The 17,459-nt window shown below is 34.9% G+C and overlaps 1 protein-coding gene across 5 annotated transcripts in view; it reads left to right on the top strand.

The window, feature by feature from the left end:
* Positions 1-17,459, top strand: part of LOC145684220 (diacylglycerol kinase theta) — a 286,225-nt gene that overhangs the window by 172,856 nt on the left and 95,910 nt on the right. For all 5 annotated transcript variants that reach the window (XM_081756306.1, XM_081756303.1, XM_081756305.1 and 2 more), the window contains exon 3: positions 11,760-11,862. In XM_081756306.1, the coding sequence (XP_081612432.1) occupies positions 11,760-11,862 (103 nt within the window). The remainder of the gene's footprint in view (positions 1-11,759; positions 11,863-17,459) is intronic.

Genomic DNA, 17,459 nt, shown 5'->3' with positions numbered 1-17,459 from the left:
CGCCTTAACCGATATGGAGACTATGTCGAAAAAATAACCTAATGTATGTACTATCTGTTGGCTGTATTGGTTGTATGAAATAATATATACACGTTACACTTTAGGTTTTGTAACCTTACTTTCTGATCACCCCTTGTGTATATACATGTAAGCTGAAATTTCCATTCTTCGCATGGGGGGAATTGATTTATGTAAAGAACTGGAATCCCCTTCCTTCCTCTTTAGATGCGTATTTCAATTAGATTGCAATGGTAAAAGAGAACATAAGATACATCATTTTTAGAATAAATTTTGTACTGTTTTATTGGTCAATGTTCCGTTAAGGGGGTCCAGTGTCTTTGACACCACTTCTTTCTGTTGATATTCGTTTGATTACATAATATAACGTTATATTAGGTTCTATTAGGTTATGTTATGTTAGGTTGGGTCAGGTTAGGTTAGGTTAGCTTAGGTCAGGTCAGGTTAGGTTAGCTTAAGGGGGTCCAGTGTAGTTTTGGACCCCTTTAACGGAACATGGACCGTTTTATTCTCTCAGGATGCACTCTTTAATCAAAATGACATGTTAAGAAAGAAAAACCAACTTTAGATTGGTTCTAAAATTCATTTCAAACAGTTCACCTATTTTTTCTGTTTCAAACTATTCAGACAAACCTCCGTTTTCAATGTAGCAGCATTAATTACAGTAATTGCCTCCGCTCCGCCTCTAAAAGCGGAATTTTCGAAAACTCCAGAGTACTTGTCCGCTTGTCGTTCTACTCGACTGAACTTGGACTTCGACCCAAGTAAATAACTCTGAAAACTATGGACTCGATAGTAATCTAGGCTATTTTGAACATTTTATTTTTCTTCTTCTCGCCGCTACTTCATCAGTGAGGTTGAACTTGAACTTAAACGACATCCGGAGTGTCACTATTTTCATCTCAATCGTCTCAGCAACGGATACTAATATCAGTCGTTTTCGAATATTTTCACTAGTCACCCCCTTCTCACATCCGCTACTACCTGAAATGCTGGTTCTTCGCATAGAGAGAATTAATTTATGGAAAATATTTTAATTTCCTTTCCCCCCTTCGGATACGCATTTCAACGAAAGTATAATGATAGAAATCCATGAGATATTGTATTTTGGTATACATTTTTGAATCCCATACATCTTGGGATATGCCCTTTAATCAAACAAACATGGCAAAAATCTAGCTCAAGGTAGGTACTAACAATGTTCTAAATTTCAAACTATTCAGCTGTTTTCCCACGGTACGATTGCAAACATCAATATAACTTTCAATTACCCCTTACAAGTATGCAACCACAACCTTCGTAGTGCAAGTTTGGTTGCATACCTCCAAGCATAAAATTATTAAAGTTTTTAGGAAGAAAATAATTTTAATTCAAGAGTCGAGAAAATTAAATGAAATCTTACAGTTCAACAGTCCACAACTATAGCCTTTGGGCTAAGGAAGACAGATGGTTAAGACAAGTGAATATCGATAGAAGAATTTGAGGAATGAGATTGTAGGAGGAAACGGAAGTACTCCTTAAAAAAAAAGCACTGACATGATGTTGTTCACTACAAATTTACTTGGCCGGGAATCGCACCAGGGATCCCACTCACCATAGGTAAGTACTCTACCATTAAGCCACCACACTCGGAGTCCTAACATTTAGTTCAGTTTAATTATGTCCCTTTTATCAGAAAAAGTCATGTTATTGTAGTTTGGAGTCCTAAACTTTAGTTCAGTTTATTTCAGTTCATGTTATGAGAAAAAGTCATGTTATTGTAGTTTGGAGCAAGGGTAAAAGTGAGGGGAAATGCGGGGAGACGCGGTCCCCCCATTTCTATAAAATATTTGTGCCATCACCCCACTTTCTAAAACAATTACAATGTGCAAAGATAGGCACGAGGGACGGCGTGTCTCATGTGTCTTCTTACCTTTTCAGATCCACTTTTACCCCTAGTTTGGAGTCCTAAACTTTAGTTCAGTTTAATTCAGTTTCTGCTATGAGAAAGAGTCGTGCTATTGTAGCTCTGAGTCTTAACATTTAGTTCAGTTTGTTTCAGTTCCTGTTGTGAGAAAATGTTATGTTATTGTACTTCGGAATCCTAACCTTTAACTTATTTCAGTTCCCGTTATCGAAGAAAGACATATTATTGTAGTTTGCAGTCCTAACCTTAATTCAGTTTACTTCAATTTCTGTTATCAGAGAAAGTTATACAGTAAAATATGTCAACTTGGCCACCTCTCTAGGTTGGCCACCTGCTCATCTTGGCCTCGTTCGTCTAGAACCTGCATTTTCCCATAAGAGATTCGTCACTTATTACTCTGTAAGTTGGCCACCTGTCTATCTTGGAAGTTGGCCATATTGAAGCAATGTTTACTCTGTGATGATAATGATAAATTTACCTGCGTATCTTAGCCACGCAAAATAACGTTTTGTTATTTTTCTTAACTCTTTCGTATTCCTATATGAGAAGCAGATGTTCTGTATTTGTGATTGCAGACAGAGAAGCAGAGATTCCCATGATTTGTTCTTGAAGGTCAGTGGCCATGGTAGTCAATGATAAAAGGATGGTGAAGAAAGATGTGAATGAGAAAAAGTATGTACAGGAATTCAGGAAATGTTTATACATATTTGTTCACTCTGTCTGTTTTAGTAAAACCATTAACTATATCGTCTCCTTTCGTTAGTGGAGAGCTTTAGTAATTCCGGAAAATTCTCAAGGTAAAGCTATCTCAATTGTTAACTATTGGCACCTGACGGCTTGTCGAAACGAAGCAGAGGTTTTGAGATATGAATTCCCTTAAGATTTTCTCAAAACATCTTTTGCTCCGAGGGAAACACTTGTAGCTCATTAACAAGAGGTAGTTAACTACAAAATTACTGCTTATGTGCCAAAAAGAATTTTAAAAATCGTCTAAATGAACCAACATGAATAAATGAGTTATTAATAAATGATTTGCTATTTTTCGAAAGGTATCTATAGAAAATATTTGTCACTGTGGAAAAAAATCGTATAAATTGCATATAAACTGTTCAATCTATAATTTTGTTTCCTTGTCTTCAATCTGAATAACTCAGTATACTACAATATCAATTTCAATGAACTGTGTACATATGTTTCTATTTTATCTTTGGTTGTGTTAATGTGTTTTCAGCCCGAATAATTCAGTGTACCAGACTAGTTCTCAGGAAGAGAAAAGAATGTAGATATATTAAACATACTATAGTATTTTTTCTAGTACTGTATATTATCATGATTATATACATTATTTAAAAGTAGCTGTCGTGGTATTGTTTATTAGAAATTTACAATCAAGTAATATTAGAAATTTTATTCTAAAAATACACCAATCACACTTATTTTCTTTAAGTTGGCCACCTGTCTAAGTTGGCCACTTTTCAATGGAACTGATGGTGGCCAACATAGACAGGTTTCATTGTATTATTGTAGTTTGGATCCTAACCTTAGTTCGGTTTACTTCAGTTCCTGTTATCAGAAAATATCATATTATTGTATCTCAGAGTCCTAAACTTTAGTTCAGCTAATTTCAGTTCGTGTTATGGAAAAAAGACGTTATTGTAGTTTGCAGTCCTAACCTTAAATCAGTTCCTTTCAGTTCCTGTTATGAGAAAAATCCATGTTATTGTAGCATGGAGTCCTAACTTAGTTCAGTTTACTTCAATTCCTATAACCAGAAAAATGCATATTCTTGTAGCTCCGAGTCTTACCTTTAATTCAATTTACTTCAGTTTTAGTTATCAAAAAGAAAAAGTCATATTATTGTAGTTTGGGTCCTAACTTTAGTACAGTTTACTTCAGTTCCTGTTATAAGAAAATGTCATGTAATTGCATTTCGGAATCCTAACCTTTAGTTCAGTTTATTTCAGATCCTGTTATGAGAAAAAGACATATTGTAGCTCTGACTTCCTGTTATGAGAATAAGACGTGTTAATTTTAACTCAGGGTCTTAATCTTACTCCAGTTAACTTTAGTTCGTGTTATGAGAAAGAGTCGTGCTATTGTAGTTTGGAGTCCTGTTATCAGAAAATGTCATGTTATTGTGTCTCGGAGTCCTGACCTTTAGTTCAGTTTATTTCAGTTTCTGTTACGAGAGAATATTATGTTATTCTGGAGTTCTAACCTTTAATTCCCAGTTCCTGTTATCAGAAAAAGTCATGTTATTACAGTTAGGGATCCTAACTTTAGTTCAGTTTACTTCAATTCCTGTTATCAGAAAAAGTCATGTTATTGTAGCTCGAAGTCCTAACTTAGTTCAGTTTATTTCAGTTCCTGTTATCAGGAAATGTAATTTTATTGTATCTCAGAGTCTCAACCTTTAGTCCAGTTTATTTCAATTCTTGTTATGGGAGAAAGGCATGTTATTATAGTGTGGAGTCCTAACCTTTAGTTCAGTTTACTTCAATTCCTGTTGTCAGAAAAAGCCATATTAATGTAGCTCGAAGTCCTAACTAGTTGTTTACTTCATTTCATGTTATCAGGAAATGTCATGTTATTGTAGTGGATCCTAACCTTTGTTCAGTTGACTTCAGTTCCTGTTATCAGAAAAAAAGTCCTATTATTGTAGCTCGAAGTCCTAACTTTAGTTGTTTACTCCATTTCGTGTTATCAAAATATGTCATGTTATTGTAGCGGATCCTAACCTTAGTTCATTTTACTTCAATTCCTGTTATCAGAAAGTCATATTATTGTAGCTCGAAGTCCTAACTTTAGTTGTTTATTTCATTTCCTGTTATCAGAAAATGTCATGTTATTGTAGTGGATCCTAACCTTAGTTCAGTTTACTTCAGCTTTTATTATGAGAAAATACGTAGTTTGGATCCTAACTTTAGTTCAGTTTACTTCAGCTTTTCTCAACAAAAAAAGTCATGTTATTGTGGCTCGGAGCCCTAACCTTCGTTCAGTTTACTTCAGTTCCTGTTATCCACTTTCGTGATTTACCGCTACCCTACCTGGAATTTTGGAATCAGAACCATTAACCCCAATAGCTGTATTGCTTTCCGGGAGGGGGCAGGAGAATTTAGGACGACTTGGGAGATGGTCACTTCTTCCTTGTTTAGACTGGTTATCGTCTTTTCAGCAGCGAGGCTATATGAGGCTTGGACCTACAACTTAACGTGGGATCCAAACCACATGAGCTCCCACCGAAACCAAACCTGGGTCTCCCGCTCGAAAGGCAGATGATCACTTCTGTTTTATTTGTAAGAAAGTAAAAAAGTGTATGTTTTTGGGTCGTTGATGTAGTTCCAAGCATTGTACGAGATTATCTATTGTAGGTTATTATGAAAACTTAACGAAAAATGTTTAACATGCTTGGAACTAGTATTTTTGTTATGTCGCAAGACAAGGAGTTTATGTATTTATTATTTGATAGTACTATTTCTCAAAGCATTTCTTATATTAATAATACGTTCAAGCAGGGGTAAAATTGGATCTGAAAAAGTCGGGAGATGCATGACGTCACGCCATCCCCTTTGCCTATCTTTACCCATTGTAATTTTTCTAGGAAGTGGGGGATGCTATAGATATTTTATGGACGTGGAGAACGACGTTCCCTCTCACTTTTACTCCTGCGTTTAACTCGTTCAATGCCACGTAAAGAAACACAGAGCTGGAAAGTATTTAAGTTACAAAGCGACTCTTATGATAGTAATAGTTCTTTTACACAAAAAGCGTATAAAAGTTTGATACATATTACGATTTTATTTTTTTGGAAATTTTCCATAAGTTTAGTTGGTACTACTGATTGATGGAGCGGGGAAGAAAGAAACAAACACACACACGGCACAACACCCTCAGGAAGTTTTGATTCTCGCTACTAGGATGACGTAAATCGGAGCCTATTTTTAAGTTACAGTACGTTAAAAAAATTTAAAAAAAGAAAAAACGAAATCAGCATTTTGCATGAACATTCATTTTACGACTATAGTGTGCGTACAACACGTCGCTTGCATGCGGATGTTATCAACTTAAGATTTTTCTATGGCTTCCTGATTTATTGCACTTTGAATTGGAAATTATGCCAGTTGTTATTACTTTAAACTGACAGAACAAATGTCTCTCGTTGCGTCAGGAATGTGAAATGAAAACAAATATGATTTACGTATATCTTTTCTACGTTTAGCTTTCTTTTTCACCTTTAATGTTTTCTGTTGTTTCAACATCTTCATCATTGATGCGAACATGCTGTGTATAGGATTGCGAACTGTTCTTGTAAACCAGGAATGTCAGACTCCATAACCACTAACGGTTATGTAAATAGGTGCCTCGGACATCCATTCCTATAAGCTACAAATGTAAAATTGTTTGATGTATACTTCAAAAGGATGATTTCTGAAATTAAAACGAAATTGCTCACTCCCCAAATAATCATCATAATAGTACAGCAAGCGAATAAAGTCCTTAATGGAGCATTTAAAAAGTAGAAACGTACATAAGATCTTACCTAATACTATAGTTCTTTTAAAAAATATAAGGAACAAACAGAAATCCGTGTAGGAAATGGATACCTATTGTTTCTACTTTGGTATGTAGCATCTTTTTCCAGCAACCAGCTTCGGATATTTAGAGACACAGTGATTTTTATAACAGAGGTCAGGTGAATGTGTTAACCTGAATCTCACTGAATTTGTGTCTTTTTCATAAATGAGGAAAGTTGTTCATATTTTTGTTTATGTCAATGAAATTTATCGTTGGTAGCTTCTGTCTCTCTCTTGACAATCTTTTTTTTTTTTTTTTTTTTTTTTTTTTTTTTTTTTTTTTTTTTGCTAAACTCTAGTAATGTAAAATATGCCCAGCGTGAGCCTCAATTGTCTAATAGGAGTTTACAGAATGGTGAAATACAAATTTGCAAAAATCCTCCTTTTCTTTGGCGATTTTACTGGTGCATCAACACTTATAGGACTTTCGTTAAACTTTCTATCTTTTCTAGGTTATTTTCAGAGATTCAACATTTGCACTGAGCATTTTCCTAGGACTGCGTTTCTTTCAGGAGTGACATTCGATTTCACACAAGGGTTTTCTGAGCCTTTCGTTCTTTCTTTCTTTTTCCTTTTTTGTATGAAACTTTCCTAACATATCCAATTTTTACCACAAATATTGTAATTAATTACTTATAAACTTTTTTTATTTTTTGTTATACTTTAATTTTAAATTTAATTATCAAAAAATAAACAAAACAAAAAATCCTTCACATAATTTTAAGTTAAAAATCTTTTACATGTTTTAAAAAAAATATATTACATGATTTTGTCTGCAAATTCGTTTTATATGCTAAAAACAGTTTAACTTACATAATGAACTTCCTCATTATGTAGATCTTGCATTAACACATTTCATCATCTAAATCAAATTCCATCTTATACATAAACCCAATTTTTTAAGCCACTTCTACAGCATGGTTCTACATCATAGCCACGTGCACTTTAAGTAACAACCTCATCAAAAATAATGTATATAGAATATATAAAATTGAAAATCACTATGTTTGGAACTGTAAATCTCCTGAACCGCCCGACCGATTTCAATCAAATTTGTAACATGGATGAGGTTCGAGGCTGGGCTAGTTTTAGGCTATTCACTTTGATGGTAGAACTGGGGGTGGGGGTGGGGGAGGGGGACGGGGTATAAAAATAAATAAACTTAATAACTCCTGAACCACAGGACCGATCTTGATCAAAATTTCAACGTATATGAGGGGCCTTGGGTGTTTTTTTTTATCCTTTCACTTTGACGAGACAACCTAGGGGAGGGGGAAGATATATGTAAAAAAAATTAAAATAAAAATGACTGCCTTTGACTTCATCACTTTTGAATCACCCGACCGATCTCAATCAAATTTTCAACACACATAGGGGAGGAGGAGGGGGACAGAAATTTAAAAATGATCAAAAATGACCGATATTAGTGCTGAATCCATAGTTTTCGGGATCCATGAGAGAAACAGAGACACTTCTGATGCTGTTTCAATCCAGTTCAGCCCTGATAGTTCGGGAAGGGGAGGGTACAACATAGGGGAGGGGGATAAACATTTAAAAATGATCGAAAAGGACTAATATTAGTGTCGAATCCATAGTTTTAGGAGTAGCTGAGATAAACGGTGACAATTCTGATGCCGTTTGCCGCAGCACGGAAGAGGGGAGAGGGGGAACTATATATAATAGTGATCGAAAATGGCCAATATTCGTATATAATTCATAGTTTTCGGGATCATTCAGATGACAGTGATATTTCCGATTCGGTTTAAATCCAAAATCAGCCCGCCACTTGGGGAAGGGGGAGAAAGAGATATATTAAAATAATCGAAAATGGCCACTATCGGTGTCGAATTTATAGTTTTCTGGGTCGCTTAGATGAACAGTGATACCTTCGATCCCGTTCAATCAACCTCGCAACTTGGGGGAGGAGGAGGAAGAGATATTTAAAAATGATCGAAAATGACTGATATTAGTGCTGAATCCACATTTTTTTGGGTCGCTGAGATGAACGGCGACACTTCCGATGCCATGGCCCACAACATGGGGGAGAAGGATATATATATAAATGGTCAAAAATGACCGATATTAGTGTTGAATCTATAGTTCTTGGGGTCGCCAAGATGAACAGTGACACTAATGAATTACGGAAAAAAAAAGTAGTTATTTCTGCAATATTAGAACACGAATCACGCTTAATTTACAACTAAGGGAAAAGATTGTTACTACATCATAACGTTCCCAAACATTAGCAAAAACTGTGTAAACATGCTTACTGCAATAAACAATAAAAAATTAATGGTAATGAAATACATGAGATTCAAAGATGTGCATTTAAGCTATTTATTTCAACCCAGCGAAGCGGGTAATATATGTTAATAATATAAAACTTCAAAATACTTCCAAAATAGCATGGTGTGTTATAGAGGTCTGCACGGGCTCGGGCCTACAAAGCATAGATCGCTTCTGGCTCGGACTGGGTTCGGGTCGTAAATTTTTAAATACACATCCTTTTCGGATCTACCTTCTAAATATACTGTACAACAACATTTATCGGACCATTCTTTCTGGAGAACTTTTAAAGCATATCTAAATCTGTAACTTGAGACGTCCACACAATAAATCTGATTATCATTGTGGAATTGAGAGTAAAGCTAAACTATGTAGTGGACAGTGGAGAAAAAAAACTAAAAGTAGCAGAAATAAAGATGCTTAGCTTATCTGATAGTTAAAGTTTGAGCAGTAGAGTGTGGATTCCATTTTTTTTTTTTCTTCACAGCAATCGGCAATGACTGCTTTGAGGACTATCTGCGTAAGTCCAGTAGCTCTATACCTCCATCTGCATAAGAATTTACACACATTGACATTTTGTTTTAAAGATTTAAAGTACCGGTACTCGTGTTTCCATTTCATGAGAATTTATATAAATTAAATTAAATTAAATATTTAGTTTAGAAGTCCTACGATTATGGACCGAGGCTAAGGGAGACGAAATTTATATAAATCACCATTTTCTTTCGAGAATTGATATAGTTAGTAAGTGTAAACGATAACCTCTATTTCGTTATTTTCTCTGAATCATGTAAGCTTTCAAAATGCATAATTAAACCTCTAATTAAATGCAAATACAATTTTGCGTTAATTATTAAGTTTCTGTAATTTGGGCCTATTTCGGGCTCATTTGATTATCATATGAGCTCAGGCCTAAAGGCTAAAACATATTTCGGCCTCGGGTCGGGCCTCACATTATAAATTCACGGGCCGGGCCGGACCCAGGCTAAAAATTCCGGCCCGTGCAGACATCTAGTGTGTTACCTAATATTATATCGTTAACTATCTCAATATAACGCTAAAACTAAAATCTCTCTGGTCTTCAAATTCCAAACATCGTTATCAAAATCTATTAAATTAAAAAAAATACAATTGTATTAAATAACAAACTTCTCTATAAGTACTGGTGCTAAAATTACCCCTCACGTAACTGTATGGTGAAATAAGAACTTCAATAAACAAAACGCAAGTATATACTTAAAAACTCTATCAATTACAAAAGCATGTCTCAACACATAAACAATTCACAAACAGCACAAAACATCTAATTACAAACATTAAATCAATCATACATTAAAGCTTATATCTTTTTACTCATGCCTAAATCTAATTAATATTACAGTATATAACTCTTCTATCAAAAGTATATAAGAAAATAATTAAATTTAAATTACAAAAAACTTTCGCAATATACCTCAATTAAAATTTCAAATATATATAACACTTAAACATAACCACAATACTTTTGGATATTACATTCTCTCCAGGAATTGTCTTTGGAAGTACCGTTTTTTCTCTAGGATTCTCTGAGATATTTCAATATCTCCAATAATTGTCGTAGGATATTTCAAGTTTTACGCAAGGTTTCTCGATTCATTCCAATTTTCCCTTTTTTTTTCATAGGATATACCATTATTGTTACCAAGAATTTTCTTTAGTACGCCACTTTCTCAGGAATTTTCTAGAGATACCAAATTTTGATCAGGATTTTCCTGAATCATTCTAACTACTTCAGGAATTTATCTAATAATGTTATTTTTACCTAGATTTTTTAAAAATATTTTATTTTTTGAACTGTTTTGTACAACTTTTTTAAACTAATGATTTCCTTATATATGGCTGACAAGCACCGTGCTCGTGGGTTTTCTCGGGGTTCTCCCGTTTCCTCCCACTTTCTTCATTCCACCATTTCACTCATCTCTCATTGTCACCGTCTCCTTTAGCCTACCCGGCCGTGGGACGTAAAACTTAAAGATTTCACGTGGGACGTAAAACTTAAAGATTTCATTTCATTTTTTTTCCTTATATATTTCAGTTTCTCCAATAATTTTCCTAGGATATTTCATTTGCTCGAGGAATTTCCTGAGTCTCCAGGAATCTTCCTATAACATTTATAATAGACTTCTGTGAAGATCCCCATTTTTCTGATTTTTTTCCCGTGAAATTCTACTTCGTCAGAAATTTACACTGATACATACATATGAAATATGAATACGAAGTTATGTCTTAATATTCTTTAGCTTTCAAAATGTCTCTTTGCGATCTAGAAATATTTTCTAAGGCTTTCTACCTCTTAAAAGATGTAGTTTTCGACTATTTATTATTATTATTATTATTATTATTATTATTATTATTATTATTATTATTATTATTATTATTGTTATTATTATTATTATTATTTTCTAATATGAAATTGGCAAAACGAAACAAATGCGTCTTCTCCTCTGTATTCAAATCGAGGGGAAAAAAATACGTCGTTTTTCCAAAGCGAGCTCGAGTAAGTTTCATTTTTTTTATTTTGCACCATCGCAATGTAAGAAGCTTCCTGCTCACTCCCTGAACAAAGAGTAGCAGATATGCTAAGGGTACCCCTGCTGCGTTCAAGACTAACAACAGTTTGGGAGCGGAGATGCAGGCAACGAGGCAAGCGACTTTTCATATACCTGGAGATTTTGCTTTTTTACCACAGAGAGATGTTTGACAGCTCCAAAAGAACAAGAAAGTTAAAATGTGGAAATTGAGTCACGCTCCAGTCCACTCTTAAAGGATGTAATTTTTGACTATAGATGATGATGATGATGATGATGATTATTATTATTATTATTATTATTATTATTATTATTATTATTATTATTATTATTATTATTATTATTCTGTACTGCAAGCTCTTATGAGAGTATAAAAGTTACACTAATTTTCTCTTCTTTATTTTTCAGAATCCTGTGGCCCACTGCTGGTCTGAACCAACACACCATAAGCGCAAGTTCTGTAATGTGTGCCGTAAAAGGTTGGAGGACAGTACATCTGTCCATTGTGAAAGTAAGTATTACATTGTTACCATAAGCATAGGCTTCAAGTATAAAGGGCTTTTTTTTTAATGCTATTTTAAAATAATGAAATAATATTTTCCTGCTTTATGCTTAGTAACTTCGAGGTTCGAGATATTGTTTCCAGTATTACAATGATAATGTTGAACATCGAAATGTTGTGCCAAGGGACATAATGGAGTCTCACAAGTGAACATCTTATATTGATAGTAGCATTGCCCAATCAAACAATGCGCAATCGATAGAGGAGTGAAGAAAAGTGACAAATCCAAAATTTTACGGGCCGACACCCGGAAACAACGGGAGATACACAGGAAAGAAGAATCTAGAATCATGCGAAGATAGCAATGTAAAAGATACACTGACACAGAAAGAACTTCAAAATAACTAAAGTAATCACAATGACATTTACATAAGAGTATAGTAAGCAAACATTGTACCCACAGACATGCTTAATAACATCATATGTAATGCAGTGTTGCCAACGGAGCACAAAATGAAGTTTTGTTAAACGGTACGAAACAAAAATTATAACATGTAGAAAATCAAATTATGAGTAGAACCATAGCTGTGAACTCGTGATGTACAGTGTTGCCAACGTTTGAGGGTAGTCCTATATGAATTCTTATATGAATCTCGAATGTGGAAGAGTACATTCCGTACACGATTCGAACTAGTTGAAACCAAAATATGAGACCACAAACAAGAATATAATGGTAATCACTGAAAAACAAAAATAACGGACGAAGCATAGTGTCGAAGCATTTTTGCCAAAGTAAAATGTCAGAATAGTACCAAAACACAGAACATAAGCTAAAATGATCCAAGATTCATATTGGAATTCATATAGGCCTATTCTCAAATGTTGGCAATACTGTATATCAAGACTTCATAGGTATGGTTCTACTCATAACTAGATTTGCTAGATGTTATAATTTGTATTTCGTGCCATTTAACAAAACTTCATTTTGTGCTCCGTTGGCAACACTGCATTTCATATGAGGATGTTGAGCATGTCTGTGGGTACAATATTTGCTAACTATAATGTTGTGTAAATGTCATTTTTATTACTTTAGTTATTTTGAAGTTCTTTCTGTGTCAGTGTATCTTTTGCATTGCTATCTTCACACGATTCTAGATCCTTCTTTCCTGTGTATCTCCCGTGTTTCCGGGTGTCGGCCCGTAAAATTTTGGATTTATCACTTTTCTTGACTCCTCTATCGATTGCGCATTGTTTGATTGAGCAATGCTACTATCAATATAAGATGTTCCCTTGTGAGGCTCTGATTTTGAAGGTAGAGCACACCCCAACCAAAATTATTGCCATAATATATTCTACGAGTCTATTGCCCAAAGAATTAAGTCTATAAGCTTAAATATTTTTATTATCTATAATTAATTATGTATTACATACGAGAGCTGTTCGAAAAGTAACCTCCGATTGGTTTCATCAGTAACCACTGATGGCCTGCGACTCCTGTTTGTCATGAATGTTCGTCCACTTTTAAATGAACGAACCCATTCACGAATAACTCCTTTACTCATCACATTTGATCCATACACGGCACAAATTTCCCGATGAACAGCTGCTTCCGAATATTGTTTTGCCGTAAGAAAACGTACAACAGTTCGCACACCGCACTGGCGGGGTTTTCTTTATTGCAGCACACATTTTGAGATGCTACAAAAGTAGAATTAGTGATCAGATAATCTTTACTCTACCACGACTGAATGCAGACTGATCTACCGTGCACGTCTGTGCAAAAATGGTAGCGCTACCCCCACTACTTCACGCACAGTGACCAATCGGAGGTTACTTTCCGAACGCTCCTCGTATATACCTTATAACATGTTGTACTTAAACCCTGTTCGGCGTAAGCTCTAAACTGCGATAAACAAAGCCACGTGAAACTAAATCTCGCTGATTTGCTGTTGGTCTACCGACGCTTGTACTCCTCCGCAAAATAGTTCATATCATTTGATTATTACTTTAACTATGAACCTCCATATAAAACTACTACATTATTACAAATGACAAAAATGTAATACGGATTATCTAATAATACGACAATCGAGTGTGGTTAATGAAACAATACAAATAAACATTAAGCATGCGCAGTAATTATGGCGCCAATTCAACTTGAAGGCATGTTCTGCTTTTAAGTCTGAAAGATGACGGACATGAATATCGGTTCAGCGAGTGTTGTGGTGAAACATCAACAAGGTAAACCTTTACTCACTAAGCAACAATTGTTTAATCGCGAAATTCAAACATATTTCTTTTAACCTTTCGAGGTTTTTCTTTCTTTTCTGCTGCTGCTGCAAGTATCTGCATAACACGAGACAGTATTTTCAAAATGCACGTGTATAATTTGCTCCTCCCCGTGTGGAGTGGGAGTGATACATCACTAGCCAATCGTATTTGTGATAAGCGGAAGGATACAAATATTTTGTTTATCGGAGTTTAGAGCTTACGCTGAACAGGGAATAGTTAGTTTGATATTTTTATAGTAACAAAACACTAAATTTAACTTCTGTCCATTATTGAATCTGTATTATTGCGCGGCACCAATATTTAATGATTTGACAAAGGTGAAAATAAAACTTAAAACTAGTTTCTATGGGAAAGGACTGTGGAATGAGTTTTCTGTCTTGAAATCTATAATCCCAACTTGGGGGTCTAATGAAGATGGGCGCTTGGATGATCAATTCAGAACCAACTTCGTTTTTAAACTTTTTTTATACCTGGAAACATATTGACGTTTTGACAATTATTTTTGAAGTGGTTTTATTTTATATATATATATATTTTTTACGATTGCATACAGTGTCAGTGCATTAATATTTGAATCAATATTTACTGATGGAAAACTTTGTGCGAAATCAGGCAATTTCAGCTTTGTCTCTCCCATTCTGTTTTGTGATATAAACAGTAAATTGTGTAAACAATTTAAATATATTAAAAACAATATCTATACATAACAATTTTAGTGACATGTTCGATAAAAGTATATAATGGTGACTGCAGTTAGTATTACCATAGAGGACTCTCCAAGAGGGTGAACCTAAACGGCAGCAAAGAAGTGCGGAGATGGTTGCGTGTGTATTATACTTTCATATGTGTTTTCTCGTAAGGTGCAAGTAGTTTCGAATCGCCCTTCGGATGGCTCTAGTAAGACATTCCACTGCGTATTATTTGACTATTGTACCTATTGTACCTATTTGTCTGCCAAATAATTTATTGTAAATTATGAAATCATGAATTGATAATTATGATTTTTGGTTTCCAACATAACAGAAATATGAATTGTTCATGATATATTGACGTTCAAATTTCTCTTGGATCGTTTCAATTTTAGATTTAGGCTACTGGATATCAAAGCGGGCCCATGAATTGGCCTTTTTGAAAAAGCAAATGCACCAAGTGCGCCGTGCCGAGTGATTGGTTTATTGTAATGAAAATGTCACGGATGTTATAAATAGAGGATCTGCCCATATGTATCTTCATCCTATTAAATCGATGAAGCCAAAAAAAACAACCGAGCATAGGCACGTCTGATTAGCTACTCTCGTTTCCGCTATTGTCTGATTGGCTACTTTTGTTTCCGCCATGATTGTTGGCTCAAAACATTGCGATCCTATTGGGCGGAATGGGCAGAGTAGGGGTGGCGAAACTGTGACGTATGGCTTCAAGATTTTGTTGTAAGGGCAGATCCTCTATTTTATAAGATCCTTGGAAAATGTTATGGTTAGCTGATAGAATGTTAATAGAATTTATGATGGCCGAAATTAGTATTCAGATAAAGTTGAAAATGACCTATCATAATTTCCATGCTTTTCTTGATACAGTCAGGAGATTTTTTAAAAATGTAGGCGTCTATAATCATTAATTTATCTTCATTTAGTTTGTACAATGAAGTTTGATTGGTAGTAAGGGTACTAAAGCTCCATTCGAGCGGTCATTGCAGTGGTTATCCTCTCCAGATCATTTATAGTTGACGCTTCCTCAATCGTACCACTTTATTTTCATGAATTCTCTTAAACATGTGAGGATCCAGAGCAGACAATGCAGTGGTAGTCCTCTCTTGAAGATGATCTAGATCCTAGGTTTTTTCCCATGACGTGCAAAGTACATATTAAATTTCAAAGTTCGTTATATGATTGATATTATCGGAGTTGAGTTGAGAGACCTTGGTGGCCATTCTACACGATACCTCTTTTCCTCATTCGAGTATCTAGGAAACCGTGCTATATGGTTATCGTAACACGCCTTCGGCTCAAAGAACACCGGGTTTGATTCCCAGCGGGAGCTCATGTAATTTAGATGGATTCCACGTTAGGCTGTAGCAAGGATGTTAAAAAAAAATAGAGGATCTGCCCATACAACAAAATCGTGAAGCCATACGTCACTGCTTCGCCACACCTACTCTGCCCACTCCACACCACTAAGATCGCAGTGTTTCGAGCCAACAATCATGGCGGAAACGAGAGTAGCCAATCAGACGTTCCGGCTCAGATGATGCTCGTTTGTTTTTTTGGCTTCATTGAGTTCATATGATGAAGATACGTATGGGCGGGCAGATCCTCTATTTTATAACATCCTTGAGCTGTAGGTCCACATCTTATGGAGCCTAGGTACTGATCATCATCATCATCATCACAGATATTCTACCATTATTGGTAGGGTTCCCATTATTGGTATTTTTTGATCCAAAATACGGACAGGCCTTAAAATGACGACCCATTAAAGAAAGTGCCCAAAGATAGAATAAATATTTTGAAATTTCTCACCTAAAACTCACCTTGTCAGGTTATCACTCAATTGTTTACTGTAATACTTAAAACGCTATTGGAAACTAACATGTTTTATAATTGTTTCATTATAAAATATGTACTAACGCAAGATCCAATCTATTTGAAGCATCGACAATAATAAAGTGAATGTCTTCAAACTCTGCCATCACTCGTTCAAAAAAGAAAAGATGAAATTACACTAACAGCAGTTGCTTCAGTGTTGGTTTTAGCACTTGAAAATTTAGATTCATACAATTTACAAATTAATTTTGATTGACAATCAGAGGATTTAAAACGCAAATCATGCTGCACAGTATGATAAGAGAAGGTAGCCTCTTTCGCTGCACACAATAAATAATCAGATTTGGTTACTTTACTTATAATAATATTAATAATAATAAAACTATCAACGGTTTTGTTACCTTTTGAAGCTAGAACTTCTTTGGTATGCTTTCTGGTTTCGACGTGTTTACTTAAATCCCGACGACCACCAAATGCGATTGGAAAAGCAGAAGTCGTGTTTGTTGTCCTGCCGAGCCTTTTTAATAAATTCATTCTTCAAATCTTCATTGAAACTATTGAAACATCATCATGAATACACCTCCTCATTTGCTTATTTATCATGATTTATATAAAATAAAAACAATCAACTTGATGTAAAATTATGTAGACCTACACAAACAAAAAAACAAATGACAAGCGGTGGTACGGCGCTACAGCAGTTCTGATCTGTCACGGTAACAGTGTTGCCACAACGTTAATAGTAAAAAAAAAAAAAAAAAAAAAAAAAAAAAA

The sequence above is a fragment of the Thermobia domestica genome, chromosome 4 (genome assembly GCF_964235325.1).
Source record: "Thermobia domestica chromosome 4, izTheDome1.hap1.1, whole genome shotgun sequence".
Taxonomy (NCBI): domain Eukaryota; kingdom Metazoa; phylum Arthropoda; class Insecta; order Zygentoma; family Lepismatidae; genus Thermobia; species Thermobia domestica.
This window is presented reverse-complemented; position numbering and strand designations above follow the sequence as displayed.